The 21,447-nt window shown below is 40.0% G+C and overlaps 1 protein-coding gene across 1 annotated transcript; it reads right to left on the bottom strand.

Annotated features, from left to right (window-relative positions):
• Window positions 1-4,843: 4,843 nt before the first annotated feature.
• LOC127934463 (tyrosine-protein kinase BAZ1B) lies at window positions 4,844-21,019 on the bottom strand. Its single transcript, XM_052531864.1, has 18 exons — window positions 20,337-21,019; window positions 18,333-18,449; window positions 15,545-15,689; window positions 15,009-15,201; window positions 14,471-14,790; window positions 14,200-14,388; window positions 11,889-13,413; window positions 10,711-10,989; window positions 10,361-10,481; window positions 10,008-10,106; window positions 9,696-9,873; window positions 9,362-9,547; window positions 8,941-9,088; window positions 8,229-8,376; window positions 7,540-7,646; window positions 7,103-7,353; window positions 6,472-6,578; window positions 4,844-6,142 (listed from the first exon to the last, which is right to left on the bottom strand). The coding sequence occupies exons 1-18, from the start codon at window positions 20,453-20,455 to the stop codon at window positions 5,509-5,511; spliced, it is 4,866 nt and encodes a 1,621-aa protein (XP_052387824.1). The 5' UTR covers window positions 20,456-21,019; the 3' UTR covers window positions 4,844-5,508.
• Between the last annotated feature and the right edge of the window lie 428 nt (window positions 21,020-21,447).

Raw genomic sequence — 21,447 nt, 5'->3', positions numbered from 1 at the left:
TTTATCTCCAACCCAGGTGTGTTGTAACTGCAGTCTGCAGGACAGTAGCTCTCCAGGAGCAGTATTAGAGATCCCTGCCATAGATGCTTAATCAGATTGAGATGTCAAGAATTTGGAGGCAAAGGCAATCATGTTCTTCAAACCATTCCTGAACAACTTTTACATTGTGACAAAGTGCATTATCCTGCTGAAAGAGGCCACTACCATCAGGGAACACCACTGCCATGAAGGGGTGTATGTGCAAGTAACTTTCTAGTAATCCAAAAGACCTTGGTTTGCTTGTTCAGGTGTGTTTGATTAGGGTTGGAGCTAAACTCTGCAGGAAAGGGGACCTCAAGGGCCAGAATTGAGAATCCCCGTGTTAAAGTAACATCCACATGATGATCATGTGCCCATAATGGGTGCTTTTGGTGGTGCACAGGGGTCAAATCTTGGGCAGTCTGACTGATCTGTGACACATTGTGTTCAGACACCTTTCTGTTATGGCCATCATTTAGGCCATCACTGAGTTCTCAGACGTTACACCCCAATGAGCTTTGGGTGCCCATTTACAGGCTGTCCTTCCCTGCTCCACTGTTGGTACGTAAGAACCACTGCGAACACCCCACAAGGTTTAGAAGAATCTTGAAAGATCTTAAAAGTCTGGTAGATGGCAAAGGGATGATAAAATCTTTAAAATAAGATAGAGCTTGATTGTTAAGAGCTTTAAAAACAAACAACAGAATCTTAAACTGGACTCTAAAATGGACCGGAAGCCAGTGAAGATAAGCTAAAATTGGAGTGACATGGTCATATTTTTTTGCCCCAGTCAGCAGCCTTGTAGCTGCATTTTGTAACTGTTTAAGTTTGGAGATGACCCGTAATTGGTTTCTCACTACAGAACTAATTTGTTCGGACAAACATAATTCTGAGTCTATGATAACACCCAGGTTTCTAACCTGTAAGGAAATGGAGAGGAAGTGGCAAAAACAATAATTTCTGTTTTGTTCTCATTGGAGAAAGTTATTTTATAACCAATTTTTTTTTTTTTTTTTGTATCAGAGATACATTCCGGCAATGCTTGAATGGAATCACCAGCTTTTAGTGGGAGGTACAACTGTGTATCATCAGCATATACGTGAAAAGAAAAATTGTGCTTCCTAATAATATCCCCCAAAGGGCGCATGTATAAGTTAAAAAGAGGCGGTCCCAGAATAGAGCCCTGAGGTACTCCACTAATAATTGGGGCAGATGTTAAGGAAAACTTGCCTAGCTCTGCAGAAAAAGACCTATCTTTGAGATATGAGCTGAACCATCGTAAGGCTATGCCCCTGATACCGATCAGATGTTCTAAATGGCAAATAAGAACATTATGATCCACAGTATCAAAGGCTGGTGTAAGATCCAGTAGAATCAATACTGCATTTTTACCAGCATCAACTGCCCCCAAAATATAATTGAACACTTTAAGCAAATCAGACTCTGTACTGACAAGTAGTGAAACTAGATTGAAAAGGTTCTAATAAATTACCTGTATTTAAGAATGTGATCAGCTGTTACTTCGCACCTTTTTCCAAATGCTTTGAAAAAAATATTATAACTTTGAGACAGGCCGAAAATTGTTAAAGCAACTTTCATCCAAACCATGTTTCTTAATCAAAAGCTGAACAATCGCATGCTTAAAGCAGTTCGGAACCACACCAGTGTCCAAAGATGAGTTAATCAACACTTGGATGCACAAACACTTTATGGCAAAATAAAAATAGACTATCAGGCGAGTTAAAAGAAAGGTCTGAGAGCTGTGAAGTAAAAGATAAGCGAATGGTACTCACTTTGTCAAAATTTCTCACAGAGCCCTGCTGATGGCACCCTAAAGAACTGGGATTTCGGATTAATAACTGAATTTATTGTGGAGAATAAAACCCTAGGTCTATGACAGTGTGAGGTTATTTCCCGTGTTGTTACCTTCTCTAGATTAATGTGCTGCAGTTATGTATAAATCTGAATGTACAGTTCTCACCATGGGTCTCGTATAAAACTTAGTAGGCCCCTTCCTATAAGAAACAGTAAAAGGTTCATAAATTCCTATACATGTTAAAAATCCCTAGGTCAGTGCAAAGTTCATTTTATAAATCCCAGTAAAAAAATTTTATAAATTCTGATGTGCCCGTGGGAAGCGTCGTACCTTATTTTCAATGACAGTTCTGTACACAACATTTAGACAAGTCCCTCTTAAACTAGTTTCTCAAGACAATTTCTTTCAGCTTCAAAGAGGAGCACCACAAAGTGTTTGATCTTCAAAAGAGGATGACCAGTGCAGGAAAGACAAGAGAGTGATAATCTCTCCATTTCAAAGAAGATGTGACATTTTCCAGCGACCTTATGGAGCATACAACACATGAAACAGTTTCATGAAAAAGCAGGTCCTTCATGGTCATTACTGGTGGCATTTTTACCTTGATCTGTCCCATATAATATTACAAAAGACATGCTGAGATACCAAAGTATAAAAATTGGTATAAATAGGTCTCTCTGTACGGAATAAAGCAGGACCAATATCATCACATCAGGAACAGAAGAGTATGCTTACAACAGTGAAGTAAGTGGCCATAGTGTTGGTGTCACGGTCATTTACACATTCAGTTTACCCAATCAACAGGTCTGCATCCGCCTCCATTCTCTCTTCTACTCCAGGGTCCTTTCAATCCAAGCACTTCAAATATTAATTTCTATTTTAGGTTTTAGCCCAGCCTCTGTCCTGAGTGGAAGGTCTGGAGCCAGGCTGGCTGAGCAGCAATGTGAGGAAGGGCAATTACCTTCTGCCACCCGACACTTCCAACAAAAACACCAGAGTGTGTAATTAATGAATGAATGGCGGACCTCTCTCTTTACTCTCTCACTCTTTCATGATCAGGGCCCCATTATGCGTGGACAGGAGCACCAGGGGCCAGAGCGGGAAAGGTTGAGATAAACGTCTTTCATGAAATAAAAGAAAACCTCTCCAAATTATGACTGTTGTGCTTTCACCACGACCCATCGAGTATATCTAAGACCCTGCTCTAAAATTTAACTGAGCTCTTTTAAGGAAACACTACATAATTACAATCACACTTATGACTGATTTCAATAGTTTGACATTAACATGTTGCTAAGCTAATTACACCATACTCTTAGTACACTAAGAGTGTCCTTAGTATACTAATACTGTATACATTTTTTATTTTTTTTTATGAAAACGTCTGAGCAATTAATGTTGAATAATAACACGAAAATTCACCTTATTTTCTAAATGCATGTTATTGGGATTATTGCAAATGATCATACCCTGCTTTTTTTTTTTACCATATCATTTTGAATAATTTATCAAATTACAACTATCTTATGGTAAAATAACAGATTTTTCCAATCACTCGGTCTGCTTAATTATTTATTTGCCTCAATTTTTGATTGTAATAGATTTTTTTTTTTTTTATGCAGTCGAATGTACATCACGATACGAAAAAATAAAAAATCTGTCGATATTTCAGTTTCATCACAACTTTAAAAATCAACATTTCTCTTGACTAATCCACCATTTGTATATTTTTTTTTCTTTTTAATCCACTGAAAAGTGTGAATTCTGGGTTTGGATTTGACAAAACAAACAGTATACTATAAACCTCAGCAAGAATTATGTATCTTAGCAAAATCACTGCCTTCCAAAGAGGGTTTTAGGTGTTTAGGATTTGAAACTAAGCCAAACTATGACGATCTATTAAGATTTTTATGGTTGAGGTGAGAAAAACAGGAGGGGATTAGAGACAAATCTTGGACATTGTACAATGTTTTATTAAAAAGTGAAGAAATTACAAAAAAAAAAAAGTCCCCAAATCTTCCTGGCCCTCCCTCCCTGACCCTTTCTTTTATATAACATGATTTCACAACTGGCAGTGACACTGAAGGGGTCTTTCATAAAAATAAAAAAAAAGAGATAAGTCTTAGAAAATCTGTGAGTGCAAAAAAAAAAAAAAAAAGGGTAAGGATATCCTAAAAGTTTAGTTTCCCTATCAGGCCATGGAGCTAGAAATACAGATGAAAACCGCTTTGACCACCACATTTACCTCCTAACTGAAAGAAAGCATTTACACCTGTGAGACAACTCACTTTCCAAGCCTGCAAATCTTTAAAGTTCCGTTTCAACCCATGTTTAACCGATGAAATAAAACGGGTCACGTGATAGTAAGATGCAGCAGAACGTTTATGGAAATGATACTAAACAAAAAAGGTATACAAATAAATGATGTCAGGCCCACAGAACATCATGAATCAGGACAAGCAGGTTATGATAGTGGCCTCACTATCATAGGGGGGGGGGGGTCAAGCAGAAACCTCCTTTAAAAATGCGTTAATAAAGCCCTGAGCAGCACATGCTGTGGACAAACATCTTAAACTGAGGCTTCCGTGGCTATGATCAAAAACCAAAATATAGTCAAAGCTTATTATTTACATATTACTATAAAAAAGAAAGACCGTTACGGTATTTTTGACAAACTGATTATACACTCACATGTGGATGCATTAAAGCAATGTGTGCCCATTAGATCCTAGAATTTCGAGTGTTTGCAAAAACCGGATTCACATCTGACTTGACCACCTTGATTTTAGGTTCAACTGATCATTGCCAAGGTCTTTAGTGGGGATGTAAACATTCAAATGTCAGTTTTACACCAAGGGGAGCTTTTCTTTCGAGGACAACTGTAGTAGAGTGCCACCTACTGGTTTCAAGGGAATAAGAGCAGCATGAGGTTTTACGGGAATCATTAGATGCCAATAAACAGGACCAGTGGTCTCCTAGTTTTCAAAAACAGAAGTTGTTTAACCAAACTCAAGGATGACAGCTTTTATTGTAAAACAGCCAAAATAATAAACGACTAAAGAAAAGAAAAATCTGGTGGCACATTCAAAAATAAAGACTTTTAGTTCAATGCCATACCACCTTGGGGGTTTAGTGCCAATGAGATGGCTTTTACGAGACACAGAAAACACATAAGGCCAGTTTCACTGTTCTGGATGGTCACTGGTTAATAAAAGGCTGCATGAAGGTCTATGCAAAAGGATCGCTTTCACTCTGAATCAATTTAGAACTTTTATAGTGGAACCTCTCAAATCATCAAAATGAGACCTGGCTTGGGGGCGTCTGCAACCCAATTACAACCTTTTTTGGGATACAAGTGTTTTTTTTTTAGGCCAAATATCAAATGAAAAAAAGTCTTAAGAGCTCAAGTAGATGACATCTCTTTCAATGCAAATCTTCAGGTTGGAAAAACCTAAATGTCACCGTTATTAATCAACTTACAAATATAAATCAGTTTTTTTTCTCTCCAATATTAACAAAAATTTCCAAAAAGTCAAATAAACAAACATCTACATCGGGATGAGCAAAGGTTCTGCCCGATATGCAGCGGGTTTGGGGCGGCCCGTTTCGCCTTCTAATTAATAAGGAGGGGGTACGAAAAAGAATACAAACAACACAAAAAAGCACCCTGGTCTTCATGATCGCTTGAGCCTCTTGGAATGTCGCTGGACGCCCGAGTCCTCGTCACTGCTGGCCTCCTTGTCATCAGTCACACCTCGTGCAGTCCGTCTCAATCTAGTTCTCCTGCTGTCCCTCTCATTATCGCTGTCCTGCTCCCGGTAATCTTTGCGATTTGTCCGCTTGCTCTTCCTTCTCACAGTCACGTCTTCCTCCTCGTCTTCCTCACTTTCACTGTCAGCTTGTTTCCGCTGTCTGGTCTTCCTCCGTCCAGAGTCTTCCTCCTGTCTGGCTCTCCCTTGCTTCCCATTTTGTATCTTCTTCCTGCCCTCCTCCTCCTCTTCCTCGTCATCCTCTTCAGAGTGAGCGGCCTGGCGTTTGAGTGTTCTGCGTCGCATGTAGACGTTCCCAGGGAGGATCTTCTGCACTAGCTCGATAAACGCCTGCTCGGTGCGTGTCATGCAGGTCAGGACGTTGCTGTTGGGCTGGTTGTATTCCTCTGCGTTTGAGAAGATGAGCTTCACGTCCTCAAGGAAATCGCTGGCGCTCTGGTACTGGGAGGATTTGAACTTGCCCTGCATGGTGGTGAAGTCCATCGGACAGCTGATGATGTCCCCATAATCCTCGGCCTCTTCAGCAGACACGGGTTCCCTGGATGAGAAGAAGAGAAGGTGTTGTCTTCACTACTTTGAATAATCTCCTCAGTTAAACTGCTTCATTCATTTATATGCATCGCTTAATGATACACAATAGAAAATAGCAATTAGGCTCATCACTACATCGAAGAACTCCCTGACAGGTTTCATACTTCTCAGTATCACCAAATTCAAACAGACTGAAACACTAAATTAATAAGGTAAACAGTTAAAATCTAAATACCTTTTTAAATCTTTTAAATGTCATGAGACTAACTGTGATCAACAAATATATTTGTAAACTATAAGTGACCGAAACGATCATGATGTCTTGTGAGAGTGTACCTGAAGGGCCAGCTGTGTCTGTATTTGATCAGCTTCTGAAGGATCTCCTCACATTTCTCCAGCTCAACAGCTTGTTTCTTCGATAGAGGCTTGGAGCTCTGGCGGACCTGCATACAATTAACAACACTTAATATTATTTATTCATTATAACCTATTAATGGTGACTAATAAAAACTATTCCCTGCACAGCCATTTGCATTCTGCATCAAAAACATATGAACGTGCTTGTTGACACTTTAAAGGCTTATTGTGGCATTTATAAAAATATAAAAATATAAGGAACTGTAAAAACCGGTTACACTCACTAAGTGAAAGAATTGCGTTACAAAGTACACAAGCTCACAATCTGAGGCATCGGTCACATTTGCTATTGTGAATAATTAAGTGAAGTGTGTTCTCATAGGATAAGAACTCATCGAAGTCACATTGAAGTGTCATCGAATTTATATAGTCCTTTGGCACGTCACAAACTGTGATGACAACACGATATAGATTTTAAACAAAATTAATCAGTTTTCTCCAACAATTAAAATTAACGGATGCTAACATTGTCTTCTATGATGTGCATCTCAAACACCTCTGCTAAAATCTCAGAAAAGGCAGTTTGGGGTTCCCTGACCCTTTTACTCACCAGCTCATCGATGTCTGCAGGGTTGCTTGGTCTAGGTCGTGATTTAGGTGACTGTTTGGATGCAGGTTTAGGATCAGTTTTGGGAGCAGGTCTAAGATCTGTTCTGGACGCAGATCTGAGTGAAGTTTTTGGATCTGGCTTGGAAGAAGGTCTGAGAGCTGATTTGGCACTAGAAGGCGAATGCTTCTTCTGTGGTGGTTTACTCTGCACTTTGGGCTTCAAAGACGACTTCACCTTCTTCCTAGGTCTCACTGTGACAACCAAATAAACAGACAAAACTAGAGTTAATGCCAAAACCTTATTGTACAAAGTTTCAAGCCCCTTAGCATATCATGATGATACAATACATTTGATAAACAAGATCGCTTTTCCCGAAATATTGTGTATAACCCCTCCCCCACCCCTAATGAAAACAGTTTTCAAAGAGTGGCACTTACAGCTGTGGCCCGTGTCCCTGTATTCTTCTTCTGATTCGTCCTCTTCAGACTCTTCTTCATCTTCTTCCTCTGAATCATCCTCTTCCTCAGTGTCCTCATTATAATTTCTGCAAACAGAAATGTGGAAATTAATTCTGAGCATATAAAACTACAAAAAAATAAATTAAATTTACAACTAAAAACAACTAGACCTTATTTTATAGCAGTAATGCTGGAAAAAACATCATGAGCACCTGCTCCGAACAATGTGTAAATGGTGCATTAAACATCCAAATGTTTTGTTTTCTTGTGTGCAAACTTGATGACACTGCATCTACATGTAATACGATTTAAGAAGTTTATCTTCTCAAAATTAGGTAATCTTACAGAGGTTAAACTTAATTAGCTTGGGGTCCACAATTACGGGGCAATTAACCTGTTATGAGCACCAGTAGTATCTGCAAGCCTAAAGCTTTCATTGAGTAATCTTGAGGCATATGGTTAATTGGTCTCCATTGTATTTATACAATATACTGCAGCCAGACCTAAGAATGGAGTCCTAAGATCCCACAACATTCCTGTACACATAATTAACACAAAGTAGTACATGGACAGGGATTATGCTAATTGTAAATAAGCATACATAAATCCTAATTATGCACAAACTAGAAAAGTTCAATAAAAGAGGCCCATTGTCTGTAAGTTCTTACCTGCCCCTAGAGCTGCGTCGGGCGACGGTCGGCTGACAGGCAGGGCACAGCCACTCACCCGCCGGTATACGGTATAGTGCCGGCCGCAGACAGAACAGATGGAAGGCTTTATTACACTCATCACACAGAATCAACTTATCATCCTCTCCTACAAAGAAAGACAATCATAAACCAGATCAATCACATGTTAAATCTTCCTGTTACCACGCAGTACTTCCTCTTGCCTGCCGCTCACATTACAGCAACAGGAGCCATTTAAATCTCAGACATTCTCTCTTTGATGGTCATTCAGTCCCTTGTGCATTTCACTTTACATTTCTTACTCTAAAGGTGTAAAGTAACTACTCTCTGCAGTCTGAGTCTGATGGTCTTTATGTTCACATACAGTATTGGATCACACTTGTTTTCAAGAGACTATGGTGGGTGGACCTTGGAATGAATTTTTGTACATTTTCAAGTGGAATGCATCTACTGAGAGACTGAGAAGTGTATATTTTCAATTACAAAACTATTTAAGGCTGCTACAGTCTAGGTAATTAAAGTGAAACACTGAACGTGACCATTCAAAAGTCAGAATACACTTGTTTCATAGACCGATATAAACTGTGCAAACATGTGACTTCAAAAAAAAAAAAACTATTTAATAACACTTAAAAATGCACACATCAAATAATTCTTCACAGCATTTGAGGTTGTTCTTCAGGTGTCTCACCTTTCCTGCGGCACACTTTACAGCGAGCGTTCTCTGCAGACATATCCCACTTGATGCAGGCATCCAGCATGCCGAGCAGAACATGCATGCGAGAGAAAGTCTGAGCTTCACGGACGGCAGTTTTCCACTTCTCCACCGCTGTTGCTACCTGGAACATCAATATGCACAAGATGTTTAATCTAGTGTGAATGTGAATACACGCATACAATACCGTTGGGCGAAGTTTAATTCATTAGGACATGAAGAAGACATACCATTGTTTTTATTACAGGTATAATTTACAGTCATGTATTTTTTTTTAAGCAGTTTTTTTTCTATATTATTTACTTTTGGCTATGGTATCGAGAATCATGAAATTAGCTACTGCAATGTTAGTAAATTGAAACCCCTACTGATCTCACACACACACACACACACTCACCCTGGCCTCTTCAGCCAGTCTCTTCTGATCATCCACTTCCTCTGCCGTCGTGCTCTCCTCTCCCCCAGTCTTCTTTTTCTTCTTCTGTTTGGGTGCCATAAAGCCCTGCAAAAACTTCTTGATCACGCTCTCTTGTAGAGTGATCACACACTCCCCAAAGTCCTGCAGCTTCTCCAGGTCATGCACCTGAAAGCACAAGTGAAAGGTCAGGTAGGTTCACAGCGGTGGAGATATCCATGCAGCAGGGCTGGCCAGTAACATATACCCTTACCATACCAATCATAAAAAGATATTGGTTATAGTGCCCACCACATGAAGTCTTAATGTCTCTCACCCTCTCCTCAAAATCAGACGTGTCCTCCATGTTTCCAAGTCCTCCTTTCTGGAGACGGGAGGCTACCTCGATAATGTCACTGCGCAAGTATTTAAGCAGCTCCTGGTATCCGTCACAGCTCTTCAGGCCTGGGTTACCTTTTTTCGTCAGATGGATGGAATGCAAGATGTCCTGATAACTAAAACAAAAGACAAGATCTTCAATATTAATCCATTTTTACCGGGATTGAGAGCAAGTAAGGTGTGAAAATAACAGTTTACAGGAGTAAGGAGATGCACCTGTGTGTGTGTGTGTGCGCATGTATATACTCACTTAACCTGAAGCCTGAGTTTGAGTTCACTCTCTCTTACTCCCTGAGGGTGAAGACTTTCTATTAGCTCATCGAGATCTTTTTGTGAATCACACACAAACCTGGGAAAACAATTAAAGAACAAACATTTGTGTTTCTGCCCAATACTGATCTCCAGACAGATGTGATTCCATGTGCTGATCCATGGGACTGTAAATCTTCATTACAACTCATTTTAGCCCATTTTTTCCTTTTTGGAATTTTTTCCTTCCAAACAGTGCGTAGTCTCATACAAAAGCTATCAGAGCCACAAATTACTAAAAGGCTGATTTCCCAGATATCAACGACACAACTGGGAATTTGCAAGAACACTTACCAGAGGTTTTGGCCTTGTTTGGGCACGGTGGTCTCAATACAGGTCTCAGGCACTGGTGCCCCCTGCTGACCATTTTCATTAGAAGTGCTGACTATGCTGCCCTCATCCTCTTTCTCTCCATCTAAGAAAGCCAGAAACAGACACTTTTTCAAACATTTATTTGCTGCAAATATCATGTATACTATATATTCATGTTTTTAAAAACATATTTAATGCATTTTTATGCAAACCCAAACAGAAGAACCATTTACACACACAAAGTATTTTCCACTGGTTAAATAGGTTTTTTTGTTGTTGTTTTTTTCTTGGTTCAAACTTCTGTGTTTCAGAAAATGCATAGAAAGACTAACCTTCGGTCTCCTCCTCTTTGTCTTCCTCTGTCGACGCTGGCTCCTCTTCAGGAGGAAGAGTGAATGTGTAGTCTATACTCTCATGAACCCAGCCCTTCTCGATATACAGGCCGGGAACCACATCAGAGAACAGCCAGTAGCGGTTATGATTGCGGTCAGTACCCAGTGGAGTTCTCTTCATCACCAGCTTCGCTTTACTGACGGCATCCTGGAAGGCTTTCTCTGCTGCAGCTTTCTGCCTTCTGATTCGCTCCTCCTCCGCTTCCCTCTCCATACGCTCTGCAGGAGATGCACATATAGCACACTTTTTAAAAGAAAATTTGTTCTATTTAAGGTTTTCAATCGTAACATGAAACTCCTGCAGTTCCATTAAGAAGCTCTAAGGTCTTTTACTTGCATTTTCAATATTTTTAATCTACTTGGCAGTTGGCACAAACTTCCTACTTGTCCAGTGTAGTAACTTCATATTAAGTATAAATTTAAATTTGCTTTCCTTTAGGAATAAAGTATTCATTAAAAGACAAGAAGTTACATAAATACTCAAAACATTAGGGGTTTAACATTAAGAGTTTTAATAGTCTTCAGTGTCACATGATTACGAATCATTGTAATATGCTGATTTAGTGCTCAATTGTGTGATAAGTGTTAAAAACAGTTTTGATGCATTGTTTCAGGATTCTCTGATGGTTAGAAAGTTCAAAAGCACAGCATTCCTTGCAATTTATTGTGTCTTTACTGAATAAAAGTATCATGCATCATCATCATCACCCGCACCACCTAACTGAACCCAAATTTTTGATTGGTAATGTAAATGGTAAAGCGTAGCATGGAACTGCTTTCAAAATTCATTTTACTGCAATTTAATTTGTTTTAAGAAGGGGGAAAACAAGCCATTTCATCATTTAACATGCCACTTTCAGACACAGTCTTCATTCCCTTTGTTCCCTTACTTAACGTATACTGATCAGCCGCGTGAGGGGGGCTGTGATTGGATTAAGACAGGTGCCTGTGATCATTCTCAAGTGTGTGATCAGCACTTCTGCTGTAGCTGTTCTATCACTACCATCATAGCAGTCAATAAACAGGACAAGTGATGTCCTGGCTAATATGGGACAGTATGCAACTTTACCTTCAGTTGGTACCTATTTTCTGGCATTCCAATTTTACACGCCTCTCACCTTTGTTTAGCCTTTCCTGCTCTTCCTTTTCTTTCTTGGCCTGAATGGACATCAGACGTCTGCTTTTCACTGTGCTGATCATGTCCTCCGGCTCTGCTTCCACTTTGGCGGGGACCTTGGGGGTCTCTTTTTTCACATTTGAATCTTTCCTCCTCTCTGCCCTCATTAGTACGTCTCCACTAGCATCGGTTTTTGCCTCCATCTGCTCTTTGCGTTTCTGCTTCTCTGCCTTCTTACGTTCATTGACTTCTTTAAGTGCGGCAAGCCGCTCCTTCCACAGCTCGGCTGACCGCTGCTGCACGGCCTCCACGTGGTCCTCCACCGAATAGGTCATGAGGATACGATGACACAGCGCCACCAGCAGGCTGACCTTCTCCTGAGAGGTCAGTTCAAACACCTCCGACGTCTCAAGCTTTTCCAAGAACTCACTGCTCACGACATCATCGTAGCCAGCACCGGGCTGCCAGTCGTCTGAGCCGCGGCCGCTCTCTTCTTCATGGGCATCCGTTGGCCGCAAACACAAGCGCACCAGCTCGGATACGGAGTGCATGGTCAGAGGGATTTCCGATAAGGGCATGTCCAGTTCACTGTAACCTTCGGCCAGTTCATCTTGCAGAAGTGTTTGCAGCAGCACCACCAGCACACGGTTCAAGTACAGGAAACCCGCCTTATCTCCAGCTAAAGCCTCCATCAGAGCGACAGAGGTGATGGGATACTGGTCATCAGGCATCAGGAGGCCAGAGTAGCAGTGAAGAAACTCGACTACCATGGCTATGTCACCAAAGAGGGTGTTGGGAAGCCCCTCGGGCATGTCGAACAAACGGAACGTCGGCAAGCTCTTGCCTTCGAGCTCCTGGTCTTCGTAACGACGGGACATCTCCCGCCTCATCTGCATTTCTTTCTCTCTCCGCTCTTTGGCTTTCTCACGCAGTTTCTCCTTGACTTCCTGGCGCTTCTTCCGCAGAACATCCTGTTTCTCCTCCTCGGTCATAAGGGCCCACTGGCGTTTCTGCTCAAGTAGTTCCCAGCGTTTTTGAACTAGATCTTTCAGCTCCTCAGGAAGCCTGCCACGATCTTCTGCGGACAGCGCTTTTGCTGCCTTAGACATCAGAGAGGACAGAGTGGCCTTCTTGTCTTCTTTGCCTTTATTCTCCTTGTAAAACCGAAGGAGATGTAAGGCCATGGGCGGCAACGGTTTGCCCAGCTTAGCAGAGCCAGTACTTGAACGTCGGCTTTGCTTTTTTGGGCTAGCTGCTGTAGGTGGGCTTTTGGCGAGATCCAAAAGGGTCATCTGCTTCATTTTGGGTTTCTTGGCGCTTCCGGCGCTTTTGTCTTCCTTTCTGGAGAGCTTCTGGCCATTGGGAGTCTTAGTGACGCCACTCTTGCGGCTCTTTTTGGGGTCAGTGGATTTTTTGTCTCCTTGCTTTTTATTTGATTTTGGAGTGCTGAGGATGTTTTCTCCATCACATTTCTTAGATGTACCTGAGTTTTTCATTTTTAAAGGAGATCCATTAACTTTCTTCACCTGAACAATAGAAAATACAGAAATAAATCCAACAAATAATGAATAATAATAATAAACATTAACAACTTCCAAAATTACCATTAAATAAAGTTTTCTTCATTCAATCACAAGTCACCTCACAGACGGAAATATGACAAAAAGAAGTTTCATTCAATTCCCAAAATTATTTCTACTACAAAAGTTAGTTTATCCTTTATTGTCTCCCTTAGTAGACATTTGTCTTGAGCAATCAAGAAACCAGGTCAACAGCTCAAAAATATATGTATTCGTCCTAAAGTGAGTTTAGTTAATTCATCATTAACATAATAGACAGCATTTTAAAACATCATAGTCATGCATTCTGCTCCAAACAGTAAACAACAACAACAACATTATGATACCTTGTTTAGGTTTATTTATTTATGCTTTAACGCCATATCAGCAACAATGGCTACATTCATGGTAACATTAACGATATAATTTCAATACATCATCATTTACAATAATATAACATTTTATTAAACACTCATTGTACAAAAACATACAAGGAACAATAGTACTGATAAAAATCATATACAATCTTTCAGTTTAATCAGTATTCATTTTTCTAGGAGAGACTTTTCCCCGTTTAGGTTAATAATTAATTAGGTTTTTTTTCTTCATTATAACTCTGTGTGATGTATTACTGTATTAGTTTAGCAATCCATGTACACCCACCACCCATTTTTAGTATTATTAGTGTACTAATAGACTCAACAGTAATTCATGTGAAGAGTGCTTTTATGCTTTGGTTATTATTATACATACCTGCATATGACTCCAGAGGCTTGGGCTGAGAGGTATGTTCTGGGAATCTTTTTTCTTTTTCTTCTTTTCCCCTTTTACTTTTACTCCCTCGCTGTCTTTTCCCGTCTCTGCAGTCTTCAGCTTCTTATTGGGTTTACCTTCCGGTGAGCTCATGCTTTTCCTCTTAGCTGAAGGATGTTCTGCAAAAAACTAAACAGAGGAACTCTAATATAACAAATCAATTATCTACACAAAACACTTTTTACTGAAGCATCTTATTTATATATCCCACCTTCTGAGGGTCCAGTAAAAAGTCGCTGAATTTGCTTGGCAGGTTGTACTTTTTCACCAGCTCGTCCTCCACCACCCAGGGGGCGCTCTCTCCTGAGCCTAACCTCAGAGCGTAGTGTCTGATGAAGTAGCGCATTATTTCTTTGTTGGGGGGCCGCTCAGTTCTGAACAGGCTGTCTACAGGGACGTCACTTATCACTTTGTCCTCATTCAGAAGTTTGACATCATATTTGTGGGGCAAAAATTTGGGCATGACCCATTTCTTCTTCTCTTCTTTCATACTGGTTGGGAGTTTCCTGGGTGAGCGGCGGGCCCTATCAGCTACAGACAAAATAAAGAAAACTTGTAAAACAAAAAAATATACTTATTGTTATTAAATTCTTATTTCACCAAGAAACTAGTTTTTATATGCAATACTGGTTCAATGTATTTATCAGTAATCAAAATGACAAAAATTGAAGCATAAAAGACAACAATTATTAATCATTTGAATATTCTTCTAATATACTGAAAGATCATGAAGAGCAGCTGAAACTCACAGAGACTCTCTCTCCTGCTGTCCTCCTCTTTGGACTGCGGCTCCTTCTTCTGGTTCTCCTGACTAGCGTTCTCTTTATCACTGGACGGAGAATCACAAGCTCCTTCCAGCTTTTTCTCCACATTTTCTTCTGGAGGATTCTCCAGCGGATGAATCTTTACCACTTTCACACGCAACGTCTTATCCTTGCCAACCTTACAGAGAGAGCGAGACAGAATTACTATTTCACATCCATAAACAGAGAACAGAAGAACTGGAGAAAGATGGGAAATAAACTTGCCTTTTCCATGAGTTAATTTTACACAGATTTGATTTTACCATTGTACATTTGATCTAAGCAAATACTTTGAACTGATCATAAGTAGACAGAAGAAGAAAAATCACAGTTACAGAATAACTTTTGAAATTCCTTGACATTTGCAGGTTTTCTAGGACAATGGTACCCCACTTTTTCTCAAATTAAACTAATTCTAATTGAAAAAATTACCACCTTACATTTTCTGATTATTATTCCAAATATGAAATCCAAGTTCATACCAAGAAGTCGCACTCCTCGTCCACAGCATACTTGGTGAGAATCTCCAACCAGGCCAGATCCACTAGTTTATCCAGAGAAACTGTGTTATGGTGCACGATCTCCAGAACAGGCTTCTCAAACCACACGGGATACTCCTCCTGAAGCCTGCCAAAAATCAAACAATCAATGGCTACATAAGTTTAAAACAAACTTACTGTGACTTTTGACCTGATAATACACTTCCACAAATTGATGAAAGAGCCCGTATTGTATGTGACAGCCTATCAAATGTATGATTTTCAGCAAGTACACAAGTAGCTGGACAAGTAGTACTGCCTGACAGCCAACGTGAAATATGCTCAAGAAAAGAATCATCACTGGCCCACTTTTTTTTTCTTCATCCGGAAAGCCTAAAGCAATAATTATTGCATCGTTGTCCTATTGTATTCAATAACGCTATTGTGTGTATTTTGTTTTTATTTTATAAAATTGTTAATTTTTTTTTTTACTTTATAAGCAAAAGAGTAGGCAGTGCTAAAGACAGGGGTGCACATAATTTTTTCAGCCTGATTCTCATAAGAGAACCTGGAGATTTGGTTTGGTCCTCACAATGCATAAAGCATGACCCATTAAATATAACTATTAAAAAATGAATAAATAATAGTTAAAATTTTATTGCACTTTATTTTTTTTTAAATAATAGTGTGGCAAGTGGGGCGGGGCCGAGAGGCGTGGGAACGAGGAGCGAGGCCAGGTGTAGTGATTGGAGATGAGCTGCACCTGCGCCCCACCGCCGGTATCGAGTCCCACGTAGGAGATGGAAGGATATAAAACTGAAAGACTATAGTGAAGGACGAGAGAGGACCAGGGCCGGGACATTATTTTATGTTTGCTTTTTATTTTGTGCGAACCAGTCATCCGCGAGGGGCTGGTGCGCTGTTTTGTATTTATTTTTGAATATTAAAATGTTTTGATTGTGCGCCGGTTCCCGCCTCCTTCTTCCCGATGTATATGGAGATTCAATATCATTACAAATAGTAAATAAACAAAATAATAGTGTGTGATAATATTATTAAAAATAAAAGGCAGTCCTTGTATTTAATACAAATACATTTATTTTACAGTAAACTTAAAAATGAAATGCTAACATTTAGTACTACTTTATTTGTTTGCCTCTTTAAGAAGAATCGCTTCATGTATTCCCCAATTTTAAGTCGCTTTGGATAAAAGTGTCTAAAAAAAATGAATAAAAGTGTTTTCATCATATTCAAACTTAAAATCATCAGGCTTTTATTCTGGCAGGTTGCCGGCAAGTAAGTATACATGCTTCCAGATTTAGCATTGCTGCTGATTAAAGTGCGTCACAGTTTTGCATTGTGCTTTGAAAACATCACGGCATAGCCTAGATTTACACTTTCAAGTTGAAAATAAAACTTATATAGTAGAGTTTGTGATCTAAAATGGTAATTGTATATTAACAGCTGTCAACCATGTTGGTACGCAAATGCTCTGTCGGAACATATTTATATAACGCATTTTTTATTTTGGTTGTGCATCCAACTCTGTCTATAGAGATGACTTCACAGCTAAAAGGTATGGACAGTGTCACAAAAACACAGCTTTATTTGAATTAGGAAAAAACTAAATACACAAAAAATACTGCAAAATGCTTTATTTGATAATGTCTCCTTGTCTATATGCCCTTCATTTATTAGGGGAGGATTCATGTTAGCTCTTATGAAAACAAAACAACTTCATACACTTCATGACCAGCAGAGGGAGATGAGAAACACAGGAAAGAAAAATGAACTGTAAAAATAGCTTCAAAAACACACTGACCCTTACAGCAGCACGCTGCTCTATATGGACAGTACAGCAAACTGTTCTCTGAGTGTACAAGCGTCTGCTTACATAAGCAGCTAATGAGACTAAACTCTTTTCTCTCAGTCACCCACACAGAAATCTGTCCGCTTACAAGTTGAGCAGGTCACAGATATTCACTTGATGTTATTGTTTCATGAAGTAGAAAACCAGAGGATTTATCTACCCTGATTGCTAAAGACTCACTCAATAATACACACACTTATTAGATCGGCAAAAAGGCACCAATGAAAGAGCAGAGGTTTGGTCACATGACATCCACAGCCTGACAATAGTTCAGTGTACAAGCTCTCTGCTACACACAGCAGACAAGCTGGAGAATAAAGGGTTCCCACACCTAGTGAACTTCCGTGCCTTTAAATAGCTTCTGATTACTAGTTTTATTCAAATTGCAAGAACAATTTTAAGCCAAAAAATATTTTAGGGCTGGGCACAGCTATAAAAGAAAATACTGGATGAAAAATCATCATCCTAATCGTCCTGGAAATTCCTGATATATTTCTCAGGAATCCTTTTATAATTATAATTTTTTTTTTTTTTACTCAGGAAATTTTTACTAAATACATTGTGCTTTTGACTTTATTTTTAACTAAAATGTCTATTCGTTTTTTGTTTTTTTTTTGTAAACTATGAAAAACGTCTTTTAGAAAAATTATAAAATCTCTACCATGAACTCTGACAATAAAAGGCCCAGTTTCTTTTACTATAAGACAAAAGATATATCTTAAACCCAGCAGTTGCTCACCTACTCCGCATTTCTGTGCTTTAGATACCCAAAAATGCTAAGTAAGGCACTGACACTAGCTTACTACTTATTGAGAACTACTACATATTCAGAAAAAGACTTTGAGAACAACTGACAATTAAATGATTTCTTTGATGCTCCAAGTTCGTTCATTCACTCACTTGTGCGTTTTCGTTACTTACAGCTCTGTGACCTCCTGTTCTTCTTCCCAAGCCTCTTTATGTGTGAGCTGGTTGCTGCCGGTGCTTTTGCATGTCCATATCCGCTCTGCATACCTGCGCAGTCGAGCTTCATACTCTCTGAACAACAGTGTTAAGGACAACAACAACAAAAAAAAACTGTACATCAACTTTCAGATCTTTTAAAATCTTGAGTAGTATTTCCAAAGCAGAGCTGACCAAGTGATGTTAGCTCTGCTGTCCATACTCTGAGAGAGCCTCATTCATAACTAATGCATGCGTGTAGCACAGCAGCTCAATAATTAAAGGGCCAACAGCAGCAGATCCTGATGAATAAATTATACAATTAAACTCGCAATTACAAACAGTAATTCTAACCAAAAAAACAACAGCCTCAGTAAAATTGTTATTACAAGCACTCTGGAAGATAAATTATTGTGTTCAAGTTAATTGTGCATTGTTCACATGTTGCATAAATGTGTAACAAACCGTAATTATGGGTCAACTGGTATAGGCTTTAATGTCAGTATTAATAAAAGCAAAACAGATTTAGACAAAATGACTCTGACCAAAACAAAATGTTTTGTTTTTTAACTATGACATGGCTGTCAGTAGATTTTACAATTGATACAAGTGATGCTTATCAGAAGGATAACACTTCCGTTAATCAAACAAGCAAAATTTAATGGCAGTTAAATATCTGATTAATCATTCTATTATGTATAAAGCACTATGACATGACACCTCTGATGATGCTAAACTTGGACTCAAAACCCGAGCCAAGCTTGAATCAAACCCCCCTTTGGCAGATCTATAACAAACTTAAATTTAACTTAAAATTTTAAATCTAGTTTTATGTGCGGAGATGGACCTACTGAAAGCAGGCATAAAGTTTAAGCACGTGATTAAATCTTGACAAACGAGTCAGACAGTTTTCAATATAACACAACCTGCACCTGCAAACTCAGTCGTTTAGCTGTCTAAATAAAACCTTCATCCTTTCAGAGACGCCCTCCACAGACCAAGCGGCCAACCAGAGGTCATAATCCCCCAGAGCGCAGAGTGATTGACAGGCAATCGACGTCTCTGATTGGCCAGCTTTCTGATTCCGTGACACAAGCACCTGGGTCACTTTCCCTTATATACCGTTTAAACGCAGGTGTGTAGTTTCTCTAGAAACCAAGTGCGGTTATATCTGTCAGATCAGAGATTTTGTGTGGGATAAAAAAAAAAAAAGCTTACATAGCAATTAAAATATAATGACTGGAGCAGGTACTAGTTACAACTACAAAAAATATATATATTAATTAAATAGCATACACTAAAGAACGAATATACTTGGTTGCGTATGCCATAAAGTTCTTCTCTACACATCCTGTACAAATGACTAAATTTACGGGGCGCGCGAAAAATCATCTCGTGCAGCTGCTACACGTGAACTCGCACATTCCCCTCCAGCAGCAGCAAAAACTTCTTACCATCATAAACACACACTCCTTACATACAGACAATTATTACGCTCAACAGATGGTTGGCTGTTCGGGAGCATCAATCTAAAAGCTCACATTAACACATACGTCCCTGAACTGTAAATGCGCGCGCGCGTGTGTGTGTGTTACACAAGACTGAGTCATGGCAGATCGGATGAGAAACTGTTTAACGTTAGCCAGACGTCACACACACACTGTGCGTCCTGATGCTAGCTCGCTCTTAAATGCACAAAGGACAACAACACGTATTTCGCCATGCTTCAGTACTCAAAATCAGACAAATATAACATTTAGCATTGTCCTAAGAGTTAAACCCCAGCTGATCTAAACGTCATGGTCACCTTTAGCCGCTTAGCGTTACAATGAGATGCGGCGCGCAACATGAAAACAATAATAAACGCATAAATAGACACACTGCGCTCGCAAACGCTCAGCAGCAACGGATCGAGAGACCCGCGGGCACGTGTTTGTATGTCTAGTGCTTGCAAGTGGTGGAGGAGACAGTGAGAAAGGATACTCTTTGTTCCTGAAGGCCTCTTTGGTGTGCTCGATGATGAACACCTCCTCTGCTGGGCCCGGCGGCTCCGACAGCGGCTTAACCAACGGGTACGGCTTCCGGCCTAGTAACGGTGCCATCGCGGGCTCGCTGTGGTCCTGGACGTGTCTGCAAAGTGAACTACTGAACTAATCCGTCCGCTCAATCTCAGCTCAAACTGAATATGCCGTGAAACCGCGCGTCTCAGCGGCGTAGCATCGGGCTAGGCTAGCGCGCGCTGCTTTACTTGAGTTACTTTGACGAAGCGCGTGAAAACAAAAGTACGATTTTGTTGAGCAGTTATATCTCCCGGTGTGAAATCCGCTGGTTTGGGGGAGCCGGTGGGGTCATGGTGGGATGCCTGAAGAGAGCGTGAGGAGAGAACGGAAGCTCCTGAGTCTCGGCGATGGAGGCGCGAAAGGCGGCCCGTCAGAGCTGGTATGGCGGGCTTTTCTTATGCCGCTCAGGTCCGTGCTGTAGTCGATTCTGCAGACCAAAGCGACGTACCAATCCCCTATCCGCAGCGAATATAGACCGCGTAGATACTGTTTTGAGGGACTTGCCGATTACATAAACAAACAAGAGTGTTTATAGCTGATTGAAAAATGGCGGGAGTTCCTGCTACACCGGCAACATTCCGTACAAACCTCAAAACTCCGTTACCCCGGTAGCAAGCAGCGACGCAAGGATAAGCCCCACCCACCGTCTCCAACGATTGGTTACTAAGAAAACTACGACACAGATTGAGATATTTGATTGGCCGATGGAACTGTCAATTGTACCTACTCCACCTTTTGTCAAAGCAACACCCCTCCAATCACAAACTCAGTGTTTAGAAGCGTGGTTAGAGGTCAGTTTATTGTAAATTCATAGATAATTTGAAAATGAGAGTGGAATGCAGTTTGCTTCATGTACTTTAGTATTAATAACGGACATTTTATTTTACATTAAAAATTTGTATGGCCCAATGTCTATAGGTTGCTGAAAGGGGCAGCGTTTATATAATTAAAAGGAGACAATAGAACGTGCACACGACACTTTTCATCCAATTAAAGAGACAGCCTTGATTTAATATGTTAATACAGTATTAATG

Source organism: Carassius gibelio, chromosome A18, assembly GCF_023724105.1.
Source record: "Carassius gibelio isolate Cgi1373 ecotype wild population from Czech Republic chromosome A18, carGib1.2-hapl.c, whole genome shotgun sequence".
Classification (NCBI taxonomy): domain Eukaryota; kingdom Metazoa; phylum Chordata; class Actinopteri; order Cypriniformes; family Cyprinidae; genus Carassius; species Carassius gibelio.
Note: the sequence above shows the minus strand (reverse complement) of the source record. Positions and strands in the feature narration are given on the sequence as shown.

Bases quoted from the DNA above. Each gene is read 5' to 3' on its own strand.
- LOC127934463 (XM_052531864.1), bottom strand. From the start codon at position 20,455: ATGGCACCGTTACTAGGCCGGAAGCCGTACCCGTTGGTTAAGCCGCTG. The intron at 14,791-15,008 runs GTGAGTTTCAGC...TTTTGTCTGTAG, and splicing joins CAGCAGGAGAGAGAGTCTCT to CTGATAGGGCCCGCCGCTCA. The intron at 7,647-8,228 runs GTAAGAACTTAC...TTCTGTTTGCAG, and splicing joins CGACGCAGCTCTAGGGGCAG to AAATTATAATGAGGACACTG.